This window comes from Balaenoptera physalus, assembly GCF_965194825.1.
Source record: "Balaenoptera physalus genome assembly, chromosome: 16".
NCBI lineage: Eukaryota > Metazoa > Chordata > Mammalia > Artiodactyla > Balaenopteridae > Balaenoptera > Balaenoptera physalus.
Window position 1 is genome coordinate 63287809 of NC_138898.1, and position 22623 is coordinate 63310431.

The window sequence follows — 22623 nt, forward strand, 5'->3', positions numbered from 1 at the left end:
CCGGGTGGGCCTGCGTGCTGGAGAGTAAGTCTGCGTGACCCCGGCTCCCAGGAGCAGACGGCAGGCCCGAGGAGCTCCCAGCCTCTTGTTCTCAATTGCCACCTGGTAGCTCTACGTCCCCTCCTGGGAGAATTGCCAGGCTTCTCAGTATGGAGAACCGGCCTGGCTGTGGCTTCTTCACTGTCATAAGCGCCGAGCCTCCGTGTAACCACCGGTACAGCTGTTTGGGCCCTGACAGGTCTCCAGTCACATGTCCGGAGACCCTCCCGGGCCCCACCCCCTAAGTCCAGAGTCCTGAGCTCTGCACTGACCACCGGTGCCCCGGCCATCAGTGGCCCTCACTGTGAGACGCCCTGGCCCACTCCCAAGGTGATGTGTCTGAGTTGCAGCCTTTTCAGGTGTTTGAACCTTCCCTTCCAAGTGTTAGATGCGTAGCAGTAACTTTCCAGCCCATTCGTTCCACGAGGCTTTCCTGCCCCTACACTGTGCCCAGCCCCACGTGGGGGCCAGGACGTCGAGAAAGCCTGGCAGTGGACGCCAGACCCTGCCTGTCCTCGGATGCTTGGCTGCAGAGAAGCAGGAGGCCCATGAGGACTCCCTGCCCAGTGCAAGATGGAGATGCAGAGCCTGTTGGCCTCGGTGTGTCCCTAGTGCTGCAGAGCACTGTGTGGGCCTGTCCCCTGTGGATCCGCAGGGACCTGAGGTGACTCATGGGCACTAGGCTCCCACACTGAGTGAGCCGGGAGCCAGGAGTACAGGTGGCCGGAACACCCGACTCCTTCCAGGTCAGGGAGCTCCCAGGCCCTGGGTCACGCTGCCTGGTGTCACCAAGCTTTCCTGAGAAGTCATTCTCAGTCGGAGCTCCTGCCAAAAGTGAAGAGGGCCCACTTCCCACAGGCCGTACATGGTCAGCTCCCTGCTTTCTCTTTGGGTCCCTCTAGCCACGAGCCGCGCATGGCTATCTAAATTTCAATTAATGAAAATAACATTAAGTAAGGCTAAAGATTCTGTCCCTCAGTCACACAAGCCACGTTTCAAGTACTCAGTAGCCACATGTGGCTGGCACGACAGAGAATGAAAAATTTCATTTTATTTTCATTTAAATAGCCACACGTGCGGGTGGCTCCCATCTAGACAGCACAGATGGAGGGCATTTCCATCAACGCAGAGAGTCCTGTTAGGCCAGTTGGGGGGATAAAGTCAGGAAACAGGGAAAGCACAGGTCTTGGGGTCTTTCAGAACCCCGGCTCTGTGTTTTTCACCCTGCTGAGCCTCAAGTGCCCTCATCTGTGGCCTGGAGGGCAGGTGAGGCCGTGATGATCACAAAAACAGTGGTTACTGGGCACTGATCCCCTGCTTGTTTAGTCTCCAGTGCCTGGGAGCTAAGTGCTGTTATCACCCCTCTTTACAGTTGGGAATGTGGAGGCCCAGAGCCTGCCCTGCATGTAAGCCCCCAGCACATGGCAGGAAGCAGAAATGGTGGGGCTTGCGAGTCTTGTCCAGCCAGAGCTGCATGGCACGGCTGCTGGAGGTGTCTCCGCCCACCACCCAGCGTCCAGGCAGACCTCCGCAGCCTGGCCGTCTCCTCTTTTCCTCGGCCCGTGCCTTATTGTTATCTCCTGGTGGACAGCCTGACTAGCTCCCACATAGAGAGCAGAAAAGGCACCGCCTGCCTTTTCTTTGCCTTCCCTTTGCCTGATAAATTTGAATCCATGGCATCCTAGCTCTGCAGACGTGCTCTGTGCATCAGGCTCAGGAAGGCAAGGGGTTTTCAGCGCCGGCCGTGCTGTCGCAAGGAGGTGGGTGTGCGGGGCTCTGAGCTCCCCGGATTCTGTGCTTCCTTGCCATCTGTTGCTCCCTTCTTCCATCCGCCCAAATCTCTGTCTCTCTTAACCTTTCCTTTTCTCTCCCTGTTGGTGGATTTCCTCTGCTAAGAAATCAGCAAAGCAGCCAAAGGCAGTGACGTTCACGCAGCCCAGCCAAAACGGAGCCACTCGGCTCTTGCTCTAAAAGCAGCCATGTCTGAGCACAGGTGGTCAAACGTCGTTTCCCCAGCTGGTCCAGATTCATCCAACTTAGCGTAGAGTGTGACCCACGGAGTCTTCTCACAGGATTGGGGTTTGGTTTTAAGTGGTTTCAAGTGTGTGGAGGCACTTTGGTCTGGCTCACTCTGGGTATTTCCTGCCTGGGGTCCTGGGAATTGACCGCACTGAAAATCACAGCGGCACAGCCTCGGGCAAGTGGATAACTCTGGCGAGGTCTCAGTTTTCTCATCTGTAACCTGTAGATAATAGTACCTTCTTTGTTGGATTGTTTTGAAGCACAGAGCCAGGCACTTATTAAAATACTCAATAAACTGCAACTGTTAATTTTTGAAATTGGCATAGATATGCATTTGCAAGTGGCACTTTTTTTTAAAATTGGAGTATAGTTGATTTACAATGTTGGGTTAGTTTCTAGTGTACAGCAAAGTGAGTCAGTTATACATATATATATTTTTTTCAGATTCCTTTCTCTTATGGGTTATTATAAGACATTGAATATAGTTCTCTGTGCTATACAGTAGGACCTTGTTTATTTTATATGTAGTAGTGTGTTTCTGCTAATCCCAAACTCCTAATTTTTCCCTCCCCACCCCTTCCCCTTCGGTAACCATAAGTTTGTTTTCTATGTCTGTGAGTCTGTCTCTGTTTTACAAATAAGTTCATCTGTGTCATTTTTTTTAGATTCCACATATAAGTGATATCATATGATATTTGTCTTTCTCTGTCTGATTTCACTTAGTATGATAATCTCTAGGTCCATCCATGTTGCTGCAAATGGCATTATTTCATTCTTCTTTATGGCTGAGTAATATTCCATTTTGTGGGCGCGCGTGTGTATGTGTGTGTGTGTATACCACATCGTTATCCATTTATCTGTCGATGGACACTTAGGTTGCTTCCATGTCTTGACTACTATAAATAGTGCTGCTGTGAACATTGGGGTGCATGTATCTTTTCAAATTAGAGTTTCCTCCAGATATATGCCCAGGAGTGGGATTGCTGGATCATGTGGTAACTCTGTTTTTAGTTTTTTAAGCCACCTCCGTACTGTTTTCCATAGTGGCTGTACCAGTTTACATCCCCACCAACAGTTTAGGGGGTTCCCTTTTTTGCAGGTGAAACTTCTGAATAGTCTGTTTGCAGGATTTGCAAATTAACTTTTGGAAAGAGTCTCTTTATAAGCAGGGTAAGTGTTGCCTTCCCATTGTGTAAGCATACTTTATCCTAATAGGTTTATTCAAGTTATTTGTTTATGGTCTGTCTGCATCCACCAGACTGTGAGCTGTGTGAAGACTGGGACATTCTTCTTCACTCCTGCATCCTTAGTACTTGGGGCTGTAGCAAATACACAGTAAATATTTTCTAAATTGATAAATAAGGGACCGATTGGGAAACCGTATTAATTTTTTTTCATATCCTTAGTAAGCCCTTTTTTCATGTATATTATAAGTTCCAGACTGGGTCTTAATTAGAAACTTCCAATTAAATTCCTGAATTAAGTTTCAGCAAATAACCGCAGGCAAAACCTTTAGTTGCCATGGCAATCTTCCCTGAGTTCCCAGTTCTGGGCATCTGATTACACTCCTTGGTATGGCTTTAATAAACAGCCGTTACTGACAGGTTCCCCAGGTCCTGCAGCCCCACCCTCCAGCAGCCCTTGCTGCCTTGTTCCACGTATTCCAGCCCCTGTGAAGGACAGCAGTCTCCCAGACTCCTCATGTTCTCGTATGTCTCTGACCCACGGCTCACACACTTCCCCCTGCCAACTGCAACATATCCTTCAAAAGTCTGTGAGGACCCACCCACCTTGAAAAACTAAAGTAAAAGGAATGAATGAAGAATGAATTGCATTCCTTATTTTGCTCTTCATGAATTTAATAGAGTGGTTCATGTTCAAGTTTACTTTCGAAAGAAGAAAAAACTCAGAGGGGAAAAATAGTTGAGATTCTTGATTCTTATCTTGTTTGAAATGCAGTTTAGTAATTTAAAAGAAGGCCATCTGATTGGGTGCCTAGGATTATACAGAGTTAGCTGATAAGATTTCGTTTCATATTAACTGCATCACTTTATTTTTTTTCTTTTTTCTTTATTTTTTATACAGCAGGTTCTTATTAGTTGTCTATTTTATACATATTAGTTTATATATGTCAATCCCAATCTCCCAATTCATCCCACCACCATCACCGCCCCCCCTTTCCCCCTTTGGTGTCCAGTCCATACGTTTGTTCTCTACATCTGTGTCTCTATTTCTGCCTAACTGCATCACTTTGAATCATACGCTTTGGAAGTGTTGTTCCAATGCCAAAACGTTTATCGATACTCAATTTGAGCACTAGCGATTTAAAACAGAAAGCAGGCAGTTTGGTGTGTGAAGGATACAGCTTTTGTTTAAGCCCAAAGGTATGGCTTGTCTCCACCAGAGGTCTCCCATATTTTACTGTTAGTGTTTGAAGTATACTGAATTCCCACCAGCTAATTAAAAATCAGACTGCTGTGCCGGTAAGCATTCGCTCTGTGAACTAATTTCTGCCAGACGGCCATAAATGTGTCCCCTGGTGTGAAATTTAAATGTTCTTTCCCATCAGAAAAGAGGTGTGTGGTTTAGTCCCAACCTCTTCATTTCAGGGAGAAGGAAACTGAGGCCCGCCCAGAAAGGTCACTTGCCCTAACTGAGGCCACACAGCCTCGTACGTGCCCAGCTGGGATTCAGACCCAGGCCTCTTCTCGCTCTCAGCTCACTCTTCTCACCAAACCCTTCATGCTCTTGCTGAGTTGAGTTTAGGATGCTAATTCTATTATTCTTAGGTGCCAGGCACTATTCTAGCACTTGACGAATATCACTGAGTCTCCACAGCAGCAGTACTGTAGTACTGTTATCACCCCATTTGATGGATGAGATACCTTAGGTCCAGAGCGTGGACAGCAGCGTGCTGAGGACCCGCACCAGGCAGTCTGGCCCCTTCCCCGTGCTCTTCACCACCAGACTGTGCTGTCCCAGGAGGCTAAGACCCAGAGAAAGGACAGATATAGAGGGAGGACCCAAGTGATGGGCCGGGGAATGCGTGTAGATGCCCCTCCAGACATTCTGACCCAAATCAGGCGACGAGCGTGAAACCCCAAGGGGCTGGTGAAAAGTGGGAGGCTAGTGCTAGGCCACGAAAGGTCAGATGCAAAACCGTATCAGAGAGGAACCCGGGAGCCCTCTGGAGAGGGATAATGGCTTGATTTGGCCTGAAGCACTGCTCTCTTCCCCTGCTTGGTCAATTTCTGGGCTTTCAGGATTCAATTAAAACTTCTCCTCCTGCAGGAAGCCTTCCTTGACTCCGAGCTGTGTCGGTGGCCTTCTTCTGGCCTTCTGCAGCCCCTGGCCTTTCCCTGCCACGGCCTTTGTCACGTTGTAATGTAATGGTCACTTGTTTGGTCTCCCCCCGTGGAACACAGGAGCCCCTGAGGGGTGAGTCTTGCCCATCTCTGTGGACGCCTTCGCCAAGCACAGGGTCCAGCGTGGAGGAAAGTGCTTCAGAAATGTTGGAATGAAAAGCGTGAGACAGTGAAGGGGAAAGAGGATATGAATGGTTCTATCTACAAAGCCATTTCCTCCTACCACTGTCCTATCTTGAGAGAGCAGGGTCCTGGTTGGATATTAGCAAGACAGAACATTCCACACCCAAGAAGGGCCTTGAAGGTCAAGCTCAGAGCCATTGACCAGAAGAGACCCCTGAAGTCCAGCCAGCATCTGTGGGTGCACAGATCCCCCACAGATGCCTGTGTGACGCCCAAATATGTCTTCTCTAGTGATGTTAATAGTATAAATCCTGGCGGTTTTAACACTTGGGGGAAACACTCTAGCCCATGTCCTCTGCCAGAAGGAACCGCCTTCCTCCCACCCCTGCCCAAGGAGGGAGAATCCCCCCGGCCAGATCTGCTGTCTAGAGTACCCTGTGTACTTTTCTGATGAAGTATCATAAAGAGGAAATCTGAGGGAAAGAGAAGATTTGGCCCTATCTTCAAGAACCTTCTGTCCAGAGGGAGAAAGGAGATGTGCCCACATGACCAGGCAGAGAAAAATCACAGGCCTTTTCTGTACCTCATCTCATCTGCTCCTCACAGAATCCCTATGAAGTAGGTGGTATATCCATTTTTCAGATAAGGAAACTGAGGCTCAGAAAGGTCACCCAGAGCAGGGACCTCCTTCATCCCTGTAGCCAAGCGCCTGGCACCCAGTGGCCACCAGGCAAATGCCAGGTAGAGAGACTGGTGGAAGAATAAAAGAAGGAAGGGAAAGGCAGAGACTTCGTATCCTGGGGAGGGGCCCAGAGCAGAGAAATCTTGGGGGTGGGGGGCACTGGGGCTCCTGAAGCCCAGGGTACCCTCCTTCATTGGCTGCTGGGCTTCTGAGTAGCAGGAAGGAGGGATCCCCACCCAAAGTGGATTCTGTCTATCTCAGTGTGTCTTGCAATGCCTGGGGAAGAGCTTAGGTATTCAAATCTTTTCTTGGAAATCTCAAGTATTCCATTCGGCTGCCTCAGAGCTAGGTAACTTTGTTTACTCATGCTAAACAGGGCCATTTTCTGAGAGGAAATTATGCAATGTCCTATGCAAATGCGGCATTCTGGAGAGTGAGTGTCAAGATAAGTGTGGTTGCCAATGTGTTATAAAGATCAAGTCGCTGTGCCTCTGGCGGCAGGCTGTGTGTCACTTGATAAGGGGATATGCCATGCTCTACCTGGAATTGCCACTCACTTGGATTCAGATTCTGGTAATTACGTTTCCACCAAGTTGTCTGTCTGTGAACTTTGTTGAGTGCAAAGAAGGAACAAGGAATAAAGCACTTGCAAGTGGCGCATCCTCATGTAGGCTCAGAACAGTCAGAGGGAGCTGCCCCACACATGTCCAGACGTGTGGAACGAGAAGAGTCAAATCCTTGCCCTTTGTTCTCCCGAGAAGAGAGTCTCTTGAAATTTTCCAAGGGGAATGGTGAAGACAGACAGGGAATGGGTTTTCTTGGCCACTTTGTGAAAATCAGTCACATTATTTTACTAAACATGACATGTGCTTTCCAAGCAAGAGTGAGGAAGTAGCCATGGAAAACCCGTCCTCAGGAAGCAGGTAGAACTGAGCCCGAGCCCAGCGCTGTCCCCAGCCTGTGGGGCTGGCCTCCCCAGGCCTTCAGCTCCTTGTCTGAAAATGGCAGCAGGCCCTCCCTCCAGCTAGTTCTTGCTCCTGGGTCACTTAACAGTCACCAAGGCACCAACCCATCACACGGTAACTGCTTGAATAATTGCTGAATGAACAAATGGCAGACTTATCCACCCATATCAACAAAGTGAGCGTTGATGTAATATCCTCGGTGGCCCTGGAATCCACTGGCTGATGTTAAGATTCTACAAGGTTAAGAAATGCTACAAAGAACACGACAGGTACCCCTCAGGCCCCAGCTCTTCCTGTTAAATTCAAACTCAGGAACCAAATAGATCTTCACGGCGAGAATTAATAATAACCTTTGATTGCCCAGCCTGAGTGTGTTACGCGCGCTGCTGTGTACTTCTGCGCCTGTCACAACAACCCTAGGTGGTCAGTTTTTCCCCCAACATTTTCCTTTAAAAAATTTCAGGCATGCAACCAAGATGACGGAATTGTATAAGGAACACCCTGTACCCATCATCCACATTCTGCCACTAACAATGTACTGTACAGTTCACCCTTGAACAGCGGTGGGTCCACTTATACATGGATTTTTTTTCAATAAGTAGTACCTCTATTTTCATTTTACAGATCTTTACATTAACTAAGTGTGGCGAAAAGTTTGTGTTGGATTAGAGATCACAGTATGTGGAATCAAAAGAACTAGGGTTTAAGTCCTGATTCTATCCAGTGTTCAGCTACCTTCCTGCCCTTGGGTGCCATTTATCACTTCCTTTGTTTTTTTTTTTCATTTTTAATTTATTTTTATTTATCTTTGGCTGCATTGGGTCTTTGTTGCTGCGCACGGGCTTTAGTTGCAGCGAGCGGGGGCTACTCTTCGTTGCAGTGCACAGGCTTCTCACTGCGGTGGCTTCTCTTGTTGCAGAGCACGGGCTCTAGACGCACAGGCTTCAGTAGTTGTGGCACGTGGGCTCAGGAGTTGTGGCTCGTGGGCTCTAGAGCGCAGGCTCAGTAGTTGTGGTGCACGGGCTTAGTTGCTCTGCGGCATGTGGGATCTTCCCAGACCAGGGCTCAATCCCGTGTCCCCTGCATTGGCAGGCAGATTCTTAACCACTGCGCCACCAGGGAAGCCCCACTTCCTTTGTTTTTGAGGCAGAAAGAGCAGTAAGTGGATTTTCAACTGCACAAGAGGCCCGCACCCCTAACTCCCTTGTTGTTCAAGGATCGACTGTACTTCTTTTATCACATGTCTACTCTTGTATCCAGCCATCAGCCCATCTTTTCTTTCTTTTTCCTTGGTATTTTTTTCTTTTTTGCAAAGTCAACTGCAGACATCAGTACCCTTCTCCCTAAAAACATCAGCATACATATGGTAAAGTAGAGCAATACAGGCCTTTTATTACCCTGGCCTACAGATGAGGCAACCGAAGCAGTCAGGAGCTCAGGGTCAACACAGCTAGAAAGTGGCAGGGCCACATCTCAACCTCAGGCAGCCTGGCTCGGGGCTGTTCCCTGCAGCCATCCCTGCCTTTCGAGCTGTAGTTATGGGGTGGGGAGCAGAGCTAGGTGCCTTGGGAGTGTTTCAGGCAATTGTCTCTTGGAGCTCTGGGGGAGGGGCCGGTGGCGAGGACGCCGAAGGCCAGGTCATCAGTGTGGGTTTGGGGATAGCCTGGTGATCATGGATGAAATATTGGAGCCGAGCACTAGGTCACAGTTTCCCTGGGTGGTTGGGTTTCAGCACGTATCCTAAGACCTGCATCCCTAATTGCTACACCCCCTTGCAAACCCGAGGAACACCAGTACCTTTCCCCCTTTATTCTTGGAGGGACCAGACTCATATGCCTGGCAGTAGAAATTGCCAAGACCTGCTCTCCATCCAGGAAATATCACACTTTACAGCTGCCCCGTGCCGTGCTGGGAAGGAAGGCTTTAGGGAGCTTCAAAGAAGACAAAGTAATTGATTGCTACTTGCAGCAAATAACCCATAAGCTGTTGCTGGGTTGATGGAGAAACGGTTACTTAATTTTCTTCAAAGGATTGATTTGACTGTCAGGAGAAGCAGCCAACCTAATTGAGTGTGCTGGTTCACACCCTCAGTGGGAACCGTCACATCTCTTTCTCGTTTTGATTTCGGAATGTCATGGGCCATGCATGGAGTCTCCCCTTGGTGTTCACCAGGCTCCAGAAGGTCTGGGTGTCACCCGTACAGGACCATTCTCCTTTGCTGGGTCTGTAGAATCACCACGGCCCGGTTCCCTGTCACCCAGCTCTGCTGGGTTACATTTGAATCAGCACAAGACTCCTTTACTTGGCACTCAGAGTAGCTCCCAAGGAAATGCATGTGACTTTCTCATGCCCCAGAACGGCTATCGTTTTCAGTTTTGTAGCAGACGTTGATGGAGTGGTGACATTTGGGAGATGGATTGCAGTTTCCCAGCGGGCTTCTGATTGACTGCCTTGTACCGCCTGTGCCTCCCTCTCCTCCCAGACCCCCGCGAGAGAGCCAAATGGGGCCCGATGATTCATCAGCTGCTTCCCAGCCCTGCATTACTGGTCAGTTAAGGCCTCTCCCCTCAGCTGCATCCTGTGATCAGAGAGACACGCCAGGCTGGTTTTCCCTGGAGTGGCTGTCAAAGCTGTATTCAGTGCCACAGAGTACCTTCTCTGTCTCAAAGGGCTGCCGTCTGCCCACTAGTCTGAAGGCTTCATGAGGGCAGGGGCTCGGCCCATCCTGCTCCCACTGTATCCCTGCACCTGAATGGAGCCCCAGGGCGGCAGGTACCCAGCATGCCAGAAAGAGGAGGTCCCAGGGCTGCCACTAGAAGGGGCTGCCAAGTGCCTGGTGAAGGGGGACCTTGCCCAGGAGCACACAGCAGGTTCACGCCATCAGCCACCATGAGATCAGACCCCTGGGACCTGCCTGCAGAGAGCTCTGGTCATTTGACTGTCCCCCTGCTGGACCCAACCAGCATCCTTCACCCTTAAGATCTAGCCGGGATCAGGAGTGCCCCCTTCTCTGAGGGAAACGGGGGTCACTCCTCTGTCTGGCCCCATCCTGAAGACTAAAACCCCACATCACAGTCAGCTTGTTCACGATGCTGTGAAGGCCGCATGTTCAGTCTGGCTTCATAGCTCATCATATTGTGTCAGTCATGTGCCGTTGGGGATGTTACTTGACATCCTGCAGTTTGTGTCCTTGGGAATCAGTGAAGCCCCCTCATAGGATCCCAGGAACTTGTCAAGTTGGAGCTCAGCACCTGGCCCACAGAAGCACCGGTTGTGGTGTCAGCACAGAACTGATGGGGGCAGGGGAGGGGGCCTCTGTCCAAAGACTCAGCCCTGACAGTCTTTCAACACGTGGTTTTTGAGAACCACAGGCCCGAATGGCCCAGCATCCCCACCAGACGCGGCCACCAGCTCCCAGGGAAGTCAGCCATCTCCTTGTCTTAGCTCGCCCTGCGAGGGCCCACGGTCCCCTGCGGTTTCTTCCTCACTAATCCCTGGCACACCTGCAGGTCTGGAAGAGAAACCCAGTCTGCTCTTGGATCCAGAGAGAGGCCAGGACCACACATTCCTTGCAGAAGGACTCATGCTTTTCTGCTCACAAAGGAAATCCTGGTCTCCTATTAGCTGTGAAAGGTCCCTGTGGGCCTGTTATCTTAGAATCCCAGGGTAAGCCTGCCTTTCTCAAGGAATCTGTACCTTGTTCCCAGCCCTTCCTGATCTCTGATTAACAGAAGGCACCTGAAAGACTTGGTAGTGTTTACAGAGTTGGTAATCTAAACTCCAGCTGTCTTGGTGTTCCAAGAATTGGCCCTAAAGCCCAGGGTATTGGATTTCAAAGCCCTGGAATTCAGCTGGCCTAGAAATCCCGCTGTAAGGATAAAGACCTCGATTCTAAATGTATTTGGAGCCACCAAGCCAAGAATTAAATTACGGTATTGGCATCCATATTTTATTATGAAGGGATCACTTAAATACAGCAAAAGTCAATCAGCCCCATTTATTGCTCAGTAATGAGCTATGGCCTGTCAGAAGGAGCTGTGGAGGAAGAAGGCTTCAGCCCGGAGGGCTAAGAGGACAGCCGTTGAAAAGTCCTTTGCCTTCAGTAGGGGAGGACCAGAAGATGTTAGCATCTCTGCATCCAGTGACAAATACTTCTTCATCGTCTGCCACTGCCCAGCCCCGCTCCTGTGGGTACAGCAGTGAGTGAGACAGGTCAGGCCATGCCTTCCTGGGGCTTCTGTCCAGATAGGGAGCAGGCCCCAACCAGGGAGGAAGGAGTAAACGGGACCCTTGGAGGCTGGCAGGCATTAGGGAGCAGCGGCGGGCTAAGGTGGGTAGGTGTGGTGGAGAGTGCCTGGGTGGCTGGGCCCATCACCCCCCAGCAGTTCTGAGAAACAGCCAAAAGCCATGATTTATTTTCTCCCTCTGAAGAGCCTTAGTCTAGGGCCTGCATCCAGCAAGCGTGACTTTACCTCAGGCAGAAGGGTTCTGACCAGTGAGTCAGGGCTCCAAAAACAGTCAGGGCACTTCCAGGCAACAACCAGTGCTGTGCTGGGTGCGGCCCCACGCCTCTCTCAGATCCCTTGATGGTCCTGCCGGGGTTATAAGTAACCTGAGATGCAGAGAGGGAGGTGGCTTGTCCAGGGCCACACAGCTTTTAATGGCAGAGCTGGGATTTAAACCCTGGTCTCTACAGCTCCAAAACCCAAGCCGTTCTTACCCAGACAAGTTGCCCTGGTTCTGCACTTCATGGCACGGTGGCTCTTTCAAGCTTTTTCCTCTTCTCCTCCTCTCTCCCAGCATCTTAAACTTCTGTTGGAAAATGGCTGCACTCCTTTCCCTTCATTCTGCTAAACACTGCAGGACCTTTCATGCACCCAAATCAGCCCTGGGCTGTTTCTCCAGGCTGGTCCTCCATGGTGTGGTGTGCAGCCCCTTGGTGGTGCTGGAAGAATTTTAGAATTTTAAGTGTGCCTGGATACAGTACTAAATTACAGTAAATCACAGTTGCAATTCTCTATTGCTGAGTAACAAACCACCGTAAAATTCAGTGGCTTAAAACAACTACAGTCATTCAGTTTGCTCACAGATCTATAATTTGCCCAGGGCTCGGTGGGAATAGCTCATCTCTGCTCCACGTGGTACCAGCTGGGGACTAGAGGATCAGCTGGGGGCTGTGGGCCCAGGGCCTTGGTGTCTCTCAGTCAGTGTCTCCATGGCTGCTTGGGCTTCCTCACAGCATGGCAGATAGGTTCCAGGAGCATTTTCATGACCTTGCTTAGAAATCATACAAGATTGCCTCCACTATACTCTGTTGGTCTAGGCAATCACAGAGGCCCACCCAGGTTCAAGGAGAAGGGACACAGACACTACCACTTGATGGGAGGAGGGTCAAGGTCACACTGTAAGAAGAGCACATAGCGGGGGAGCTATTGCTGTGGCCAACTTTAGAAAGTATAGTCCACAAGAAAATACGTTTCAGTGCCCCTCGGGTCCTTTCTGTTACATCAAGGAGAAGGTCTCAGACTGGTACTAGTTTGTCTTAGAACTTCTCTAACTCCTGGGACTCCCTTTTTATCAAAAGAGCAGGCTTTACGCTATAATTTAATAAAAAGATCTTTTCAATCTATTTTCATGGTCACCTTATTTATTGTAAGTAATTCTGGTTTTCCATTCATGGTAATGATAGGAAGTTAACTTTTAAAATAAATTTATTTTAGTAAAACATGAGTGCTTTCCAGAGAAAAATTAAGGACAAGTTCTACTTTGCTGCTCTAGATTTACTCTCACGTGAGCATATGAATAAGGAGGTTCCTTTGTCTGCTGTAGCAAAAGTTTATAAACAACCTGAACGGCCATCAGCTGGGGAGCTGTGAAATCATTTAGAGTCACGACTGCAGTGGGAGAGAATGCAGCTATGAAAAATAGTGAGGCGCGTCCCTGGGTGCTGATGTATCACCAAGACGCGGGCTTCAGTGGTAAAAGCAAAGGGTGTATGTGGCATCTGTGAAAGACAAGGCAGGGGGTGGGGGGTACAGCTACATGTACACTTGGAAATGCAGAGTGGACAGACGACAAGACATCAGTAGTGGTTGCCTCTGCAGAAGAGGACTGGGGAGATTTACCATCCACTATAAAAAATTCCACATCTTTTTTTTTTTTTGAAAATTGACCCGTTTCGATCTCTTAAAAACAAAAACACGACACAACATCAGTTTTGTTTTTTTGTTTTCGTTTTGTTTTGTTTTGCTGTCTACAATTCAGTTATATCTAAATTCTAAGACCAAACAGAGCCCCCTGCCCAGAAGCAAAGAAAGAATTCCACACCTTTTAAAATAGGAACCTGTGAATGTGTTATCTATTCAAAGAGATTGATAAGCTTAATGTCTTCAAATAGAATAAAGTGACAAATCTTTCCCCCCCTTCAAATAAATGAACCGAAAGAAAGGCAGTGCCTAAGGGTAGGAGGAACACATCACCTCTACCTGGAGGGAGGTTCCTTCTGGTCCTGGAGTGCAGTGGAGACGTCTGTCATCTCACCTGCTCTGCCCCTAGGGCCCGGTCCCTCCCCACATGGAGACTTGGTCTCCATTATGGTTTGTGGTCCAGAGCCCCAGCATCCCTGCCGGTCCCCAAGCCCCTTGCGGCAGTACCAAGCCTCATTCTTCACGGTCTGGTTCCCTAATACAGGATCTAACACCCACACGTTTGCTGAACTGGAGGCCAGAGCTCTCCAGCTCACACATCTGGCCAGTTTGGAAACGTGCACACCTGTGTACCAAGAGGCGCTGCCGGTTTCTCGCCGTTGCCCTGATCTCAATGATGGTCACTGCACTTCGGGATCAGGGAGAGCCGGCCAGCCGACAGCTGGGCCTGGTGCTGCTTCCCAACCCTTGCTGGGCCCCAGAAGGACCTGAGGCCCTTTGCGTAGGAGAGTCACTTTTCCTTTTATTTAAGTACACAAACAACATACCTCTTGGAAAAATCAGAACACTGCATATAAATTAAAACGACCTTGACCCCTCACCCTCAGTCCCACCTCCTCCCCTCCAGAGAGGTAATCACTCTGCACCCTGCCAGACGTTTTCTTAAATTTTTCTTTTACACACACATACTTGAGTCCATAGAAAATATACAGTGTCGTTTTGTGTGGTTTGATTTTATACAAATTGTGTCATACTGCATGTGTCATGCTGCAGCTTTTTCCACCCCGCAGTACGTTCTTGAGACTAAACCTTGTTGAAACATCTAGAGATCTCATTCCTTCCTTGTTATTGCCATATGTTTTTACACCAAATAAACATACATTTTTTTAAAAAGCTCTCCCTTCTCACTGGACACCTGGGTCATTACAGACCCAAATCCCGCTGTCAGCATCCTTGTTCCTGTCTCTCGGCCCACGCGTATGTCTTCCTGGGAACATACCACTTGCCGGGTCATAGAGTGTGAAACTTTCAGTTTTAATAAATAATGCTGATTTGCCCTTCAAAATGGCTACGTTAATTAATTCTACAAGCAGCATTTGAGAATGTCAGTTTTTCTGTGGCCTCCCCAGTACCTGATGTTATCAGACATTTTTCTTTTTGCCAGTCGGGTGGGATCCTGTTCTCATTTGTCTCCTGACTTAGCACGAGGGGGGCACCTGTGTGTGTTCATTCTCTTGTCTGTGAATGGCCTACGGAGTTCTTCATATTTTCTCCTTTATTCATCTTTTGCCTTTTAAAGGTATTTTGCAAATATTTCCCCTAGTCTGTTTATGAGCTCGTTTGTTATCCATGAGGTAAATTTTAATTTTGAGGTAGTCAGTGTATCAGCCTTACCCTTCTTTATTCATATGTACGGATCCTCATTTCTTCTTTAGAGAAATCCTTCCCTAAGGTCATATGGATAGTCTGATAAATTTCCGTCAATTTAAAAACTAAAGCCCTCGGCCCCACCCCTTTTGAAGTGAAGTTGGTGGGGGAAGGACGCAGGAGACCCAGGTGGGCCGAGAGATTTGAGCAGCGCCAGTGTAGGGGTGGCCCGTCACCTGCACTGGCCTCCCCCGACCCCAGGCCAGTCCTGAGAGGCCGCCACACCCCCCGACATAGCCGCCCGCTTCTGAGTCCTTCCCACAAGCCTGCATCCCTCCCTCCTTCCCGGTACCTGGGTACCCGGCACGCCTCCCCCCGGCTCAGGGTGAAATCCACAGGGGCCTCCTGTGCGCAGGCAGCAGGTGAAGGACTTGGACCGGGGGCAGAGCTGGGCCCCGTTCCGCAGCTCTCTCTCCTGGGTCCTCCTCCGACGGGAATGCTCACAGCCAGCGTGTGGAGCAGCCGAGTTGAGAGCCGAGGTGGTGAAGGCGTTACCTGAGATGCCGCCCCAGGGGCCCGCAGATGTCACCCCAGCCAGACTCCGTTGATCTCTCTGCAGGATGCCCATATGCCCTTCTGTTTAGTCCACGGAAGCCGCTTCATTTCTCCTTAACTGCCCCCACAGCTTCTGAAAAGCCAGGGGCTCCCTCCCTCTCGGAGCCATCCTGTCTCACTGGTGACGGTTGCCTTTTAGTTTTCTTATGAAATCTCTCACAGGGCTTTGATGTCTCAATTGCATTTCTGAAAGTTGTTCCACTTTGGGGTTTTGTCCTTCCTTTTTTGTTCTTTGTGGCAGAGGTGATAGGTCTTTTTTTCCCCCTGAAGCCCCTAAGGCCCCTGGGCTTTGTAAGGGGGTTGCCTGCCGACAGACCCCGCTGACACCAACGCCCTGGCTGTGCCCGCTTTCCCGGCTCTCACCCGCAGATGAACCTCTTCTGTGAATGTGGGGAAAGAAGAGCCAGGTTGTCCTGTTGAGGGGGGAAGGGAAGGGGGAGAGAAAGAGAAAGGAAAAAAGGAAAGAAAAGGCATCATTTATTAGTTTAGTTTTCTCTTTTTAAAAAGTAAAATATTCTAATTGGGGAACATGTTTTAAGTATTGAGTAAAGAAAATAAACTCTGCCTACCACAAAGAAAATGTTTGTAAGAAAGAGTGTGAGGGCTTCCATTTCTGATAATACAGAAGACTAGTGTCTTCCACGTGGAACTAGAAATTCTGGATACAGTCATTTTTAGAACTCTTCTTAAATACTTGGCTGGACCCTTGGGAAAGGGAGGAAGTTTCTTGCCCTCAGTAAGAGAATGTGCAATCCAGACAGTTGAGCCTCTCTGGTGCTGGTGTTTGCCATGGGGTATCTGGCTGTGCCGGGTGGTCATATGCTGGGGAGAAAAGACAGAAACACAAGGTCTTTCAAAGCTGAGAGGATGGACCGGAAGGCATCCCATGAAGCCAGGATCTCGGATGGATTATGCTCTCAGAGGGTTAAACTGAGGTAGTGTGGGAGAGGGGGAGAGGGGGGAGGAGGAGGGAGGGGAAAAGAAGATGGCAGAGGAGAAATGTACTTATCATCCCTTAGATCTAAATGAAAAGTAAAAATGGAGAGGGGGGTGTGGCAAAACCTTGGCAAAATACCTGAGCCCAAGGGTTTTTTGTTGTTGTTTTGTTTGTTTGTTTATAAATTTATTATTTTATTTATTTATTTTTGGCTGCGTTGGGCCTTTGTTTCCGTATGCGGGCTTTTTCTGGTTGCGGCGAACAGTGGCTACTCTTCATTGCAGTGCGCGGACTTCTCATTGCAGTGGCTTCTCTTGTTGCCGAGCACGGGCTCCAGGCGCACGGGCTTCAGTAGTTGCGGCACGCAGGCTCAGTAGTTGTGGCTCATGGGCTCCAGAGCACAGGCTCAGTAGCTGTGGCGCACGGGCTCAGTTGCTCCGCGGCATGTGGGATCTTCCCGGACCAGGGCTCAAACCCGTGTCCCCTGCATTGGCAGGTGGATTCTTAACCACTGCGCCACCAGGGAAGCCCCTGAGCCCAACTTTATCACATGTGCTTGGGGCCAGAATTGTTACTATCTGTGTTACCTTTCCCCCCAACCCGCCACCAATAAAATGAAGCCAAATATTAGGTCACAGAACGTATTGGGGTGATGAAAGTTTCTACAACTGGAGTGTCACAGTGCACAGCTGTAAATTTACTAAAACTCAAACTGTACACTTAAAATGGGAGAATTTTATGGTATATAAATTATCCCTCAATAAAGCTGTTTACGAAAAAAAAAAAAAAAACCCACCCACCATTCTTCTAATCAGGACTCTCTTTTAATGTTTCAGTATATTTATCTGTGCTTGTATTTCTTTGTAGGGATACTTTTTTTTTAACATATCAACATCATAGTTATAAAGTTTTTATCACCTTGTTCATTTAAAATTGTAATGTCTTTTCCAATGCCATTGCAATTATTTGTAAATAGGATTTTTTACTTGGGTCTTTAATATGTATTTCAAAAGTACATGTTGAATACTTTCTCATTTTAAAATAATTTCAAGAAATACAGTGGTATAGAGGGCAAAAATTAAAGTTCTCCTGTTGATACCACACACACACATACACACACACACACACTCTCCCGCCCACCCCAGTTCTCACTTCCCTCCCCATTGGTAACCACAGTTCACAGTTTGGTTAAACATAATTTTTAAATGGGTATATAATTTTCCATATGATGGGAAAAAAATCATACTCAAGTGGTTCCCCTATTTGGGGGCATTTAGGTTGTTTCCTGGTTCAGCTGTTTCTTTTAAAACATGTTACAGAGGGTTTCACTGGAGGGAACTCAAAGCAGACTGTAGATTTAATGGTCCTGCGTTACTCTGGTAATTTCAAAGCCATCAAGGACAGGCAGTAAATTAGACCTCAAATCTGGGAGTAACTTCCAGCTAAGAGAAGGGACCAAGCATAAGCTGAGGACCCCCTGCTAAATGCTTTACCTACCTGTTCTCATTTTAAGGCATCAGACATCTCAAGATAGGGGACATTATTCCCATTTTACAGATGGGAAACCGTGGTTTAGAGAGGCCAAGTGCCTTGCCCCAGATCGCGCATCATCTAGTGTAGAGCTCGGCTCTAAGTTGTCAGACACCAAACTGAGGTCTTGGTGATTCTATAACCGAGCGAGGGGCTCTTCCTTTCCTGTCTTCACTTAATCTAGGTGAACACCATCACAGGTGTAAACCACCAACGCCTGCAGGGAAGCACTGAAATGTTACTGGGATTCTGGATTTGTTGGGTATTTTTTTAGCTACAGGTGCAGTGCCTAATCCACAGCTAACATTGTACTGATGCTTTATGTACTTTATCTGAGTTGGTCCTCACAAACAGTGCTTTGAGTGGGAGGGGCATGATCCCCATTTTTCAGTTGAGGAATCTGAAGCCCAGAGAGGTACAGTAAGTTGCCCAGCATGACTTGGAGGAGGGACTCAGACCCAGGTGTGTGTGACTTCCAGCCCAGGGTCCGGGGCCAAGCTGCACTGCCCGGCAGAACACAAGTCAGCTGGAGCGTGTCTGTCAAGCTGGGCAGCGGACCGCGCCTCACTCTGCTCTGTCCCCCTCTACCACAGACAACAGCGACCTGATCGCGTGCACGGTGATCACCAAGGACGGCAGCATGCTCCAGCGGTTCCTGGCTGTCGACATTTACCAGATGAGCTTGGTGGAGCCTGACGTGTCCAGGCTGGGCTGGGGAGTGGTCAAGTTCGCAGGCCTTCTGCAGGTACGATGGCCGAGAGCTCCGGAAGCTGTTCTCGGTTGGCTGTACAAACACCCACAAAAGTGTCATCTTTACGGTCAAGTTCTAATGACGTAAGGGCCACGTGAACAGATTATCATTGACAAAAGTTAGAATACCTCACAGATAAGAGCCAGGTCCCCTTTGACCAAAACCCAATTCTGACTCCTCTCGTCCATTATCAGATACGGTGCTTTGCCGAATACGTGTATCACTGTAACTACATGTACTGTTTTTAAAAATTGTACAACATATAGTTGGAAGGGGGGGGTGTGTGTGTGTGTATTTTTTATACTGTCACCTTGAATGTGTTGTAAACTTTGCTTTTTTCACTCAGCGAAAGTTTTGGAGAACTGACTGTGTTAGTCTCTGCAGACTTACTGGTGTTCTTTTAACTGCTGCCTGACCACACACCAAGGCAGAGTTAACCAGCACCCTGTGGCTGCTTCCAGCCTTTCACCTTTACAGACGGTGCTGCCGTGAACAGAATTGTCCTGACTTCCTTGTGCACTTGGGCCAGCATTTCCCTAGGGCAGACACCAAGAAGTTGGGCTGTGCCTATTTCCTATCTAGAATGATTGTTGCCACTGCTGATTTATGGACGTTCCTGTGTCCTCCACCTCTCCAGCAGGCCTGGGCTCTAAACTGCCAAACGTCAAGCTGGAGCGTGGGTTTTCTTAATGTTTGTCTAAATGATGGGTGACTAATGCCAGCTAGTTGGTCGAACGAACCATGGAACCAGATGAGTTGAAAACAGCCTCCAGCACACGCCCTCCCCCACCATCACCCCCGCCAGACCCCTGGGCCCTGACTTGCCCTGCGCTGAGTCCGTTTCCTTGCTGGGCAGTCCTGTTTGCTGGCAAGGCCTTGCCGGGGCGACCCACATCCACCTCTCCAGGGCAACCCACTCCCCAGGAGGACCACCCACGTGTTTGAGGGTGCTGTTGCAACCATTTCCCAGCCTTCTGTTTTTCAAGATCTTTCCATTTAAAAAAGGTCTTTTACAGAAGGTGATGTGAGAAGCAGCTATCTGAAGAACCTCTCATTTAGAAAAAGACTTCCACGTACGAGACTGTCCATTAGGTGACTTAGTGCTTCTTATTTATCTAGGTTTATGATCAATTTCCTTTAGAATTTAGTGTCAGGAAAGTGTTTTTCTCCCTCAAAGGATTAACACATGTCGTCCCTCAGACAATGAAAGCCACATAAACCTTTTCTTTTGGTTGTCTTCCAGTAGCTCTTATTCGTCAGGCCATTATTACAGGCCAGCCTCTCTCTCTGTCTTAAAAGCGTAATATCTCATCTAATCCCCACTGCAACATTTTGTGCCAGATTGAATGCCCGTGAACAGTATCCGTCTTGCTTCATGAGCCTTTTCAACATTTTCCCCACCTTTCTGACTTTCATGTCTGTCTCCTGTCTCCTGCTTTTATCTCAGACCTCACTTAGTGGGAAGCAAATTCTTTGCACAGAATCCAATCTGAGGTTTTAGATTGGATTTGTCCTGAGGATACTTGCTGTACGTGAGTTCTCCTCTACCTTTCAAGTGTAACTTTCTTCAAACGTCTGCTAAGTGGTCCTCCCCTATTCGTTTCTCGGAGTTAGCTATTTCCTTTAGGGACCAGGAATTTGTCAGAGACATACAAATGGGAGCTAAGGATGCCCCCTTCTTAAGAGAAGCAAGGAAGGAATTGTTACGCTGGAGGAGATCACACCGGAAAGGGCTAGGAACTTGGGTTTGTTATCTCTAGTTCTCCGAAGCAAGAATTGTTGGGAGTTTGTTGGGCTGCCTGAGGCCCCATGAAGAGGCTGGTGTCCCGTGTGTTTACTAGCTGCCTCAAGTCCTCGCGGGGACGGAACCGGCCACCACAGCCAGCATCAGCCACTTGAGCTCTCTGTGCTTCCCACCCCGTCGCTTCCCGCCAGGCCTGGCCTGGTTTGTGCCCATCCTTGACTCTCTCAGACTTGGGGGGCTGATGGTCTCCTCCAGAGCAAAAGCAAAGTTCAATCTGGGGGACCTCATTCTAGATGAGACGTGAATCCAGAGCTTCCGAGCAGCTACCTTCCCCCTGAACCTAACAGACACCCTTTCTTTGGCCTCCTCCCCCCACAGGACATGCAGGTGACCGGCGTGGAGGACGACAGCCGCGCCCTGAATATCACCATCCACAAGCCTGCATCCAGCCCCCATTCCAAGCCCTTCCCCATCCTGCAGGCCACCTTCGTCTTCTCGGACCACATCCGCTGCATCATCGCCAAGCAGCGCCTGGCCAAGGGCCGCATCCAGGCGAGACGCATGAAGATGCAGAGAATAGCTGGTGAGTGCAGCCCCGGCAGGTGTCCTCTCGGCAGCGGGGCAGCAGCTGCCGCAGGCCATCAACATGGCTCTCACATTGACCTTAAGAACCTTGTGACTCCTCTAGAAGAGGAAACGTACGGTTCAGGAATGAGTTGTGTTTTGGTGAGAGAATGGAGAACCGTGAGTGTTTGATTTCTACAAGTCTAGGGCTGCTTGGAAGAGGCAAGCCCTCCCTCCCAAGCAAGAGGCAGCCGTCAGTGTGGGACGACGGTTCTCCCTCCTGCACACGGATGTTCTCTAGCGTATCTCTGCAAAGCGCTTCGACGTTCCTCTGCCACCTCTGACCCTTAAAACAACCCTTGAGATGAGTAGGGCCTATTCTGCCCATCTTACAGAAGAGTAAACTGAGGCTCAGTGACTTGCCCACAGCCACGCAGGCAGTTAGTTGGCAGAACCCAAACGCAGAACTTCCTACACTAAAGCCCATCCCTTCCTCCTCTCCGTTCCCAGCTCTCATGAGAGGCAGCCCTGCCTGGTGAGGGGCCCGTGACCCAGCACTGGATTCGGAAGTGTCGTTTCACACTGCACAGGGACTGTGGTGAATCTGTGAGGCGGCCCTACACCGCCCAGTGTCAGGAAGGCCCCAGCGTTCTTAGAAGTGAAGGCACTGAAATGAGGGCATTCCCTTCATCAGGGTGGAAGGCACAGCGTCCTCCTCGGGGAAAAGGCGTTCTGTCAACTCCTAAAATCACGAACAGCCTTTCACAAGAAACCAGTGCCTTTCAGCTCAAGCACCAGTGGTCGTTCTGGTGTGGTCACTGGGAGGCTTTCCAGTCCTCTGGGGGAGAAGGGGAGCGTTCTCGAGGGGTCACCTAAAAATGAACACTTGGAGGGCAGGGTTTCTGGATATTGCGAACTCAGTCATTTCCTGCACGTGCCCCGTTGATTTGCGCAGGCCTGCATCCCATATAGTCCTCATCTTATTTCTCACTTAGCTGAAACTTGGCCTCCAAAATCATTACAGAAGCATTTTGTAATGTGCAAAGTGACTTAAATCATTCAGTCCTTTCTCTTAAGATTTATTTCCAGAGGGTTTTTTTTTTTTTTAATGTAAAGCAATTTCTCACAGCTGGCATGACGGCTAAATATTTCATTTGAAAATTGAGAATTATGCCATAAAGTGGCTGTTAGAACTAACGCCTTGGGTATTTCTCAAATTGATTTTAAAAAGCCCCTCCAAATTGCTGTATCGTGAGATTTCTGCGTGGAAGAGAGGACAGCAACAGAGACACACACACTCATAAGTACACAGGCACACGTGCGTGTAAGTTCTCGCTCACACACTCTTCCCCACACGCATAGATTTGTGAACTTTCACAGCAGAATTGGCCCCGTTTGCTTTGGGGTCTGAAACTGTACCCAAGGCTAAGCCTTGGTAGGGTCTTTTGTGTGTGGAAGCCAAGAATCCGAGGTGAAGATGGGCCTGGCATTCA

General features: G+C 49.1%; 1 protein-coding gene across 8 annotated transcripts in view; it reads left to right on the forward strand.

Annotated features, from left to right (window-relative positions):
* The window catches only part of CLEC16A (C-type lectin domain containing 16A), a 240330-nt gene that overhangs the window by 133166 nt on the left and 84541 nt on the right, over positions 1-22623 (forward strand). For all 8 annotated transcript variants that reach the window (XM_082429632.1, XM_082429633.1, XM_082429630.1 and 5 more), the window contains exons 19-20: positions 18665-18816; positions 20945-21149. In XM_082429632.1, the coding sequence (XP_082285758.1) occupies positions 18665-18816; positions 20945-21149 (357 nt within the window). The remainder of the gene's footprint in view (positions 1-18664; positions 18817-20944; positions 21150-22623) is intronic.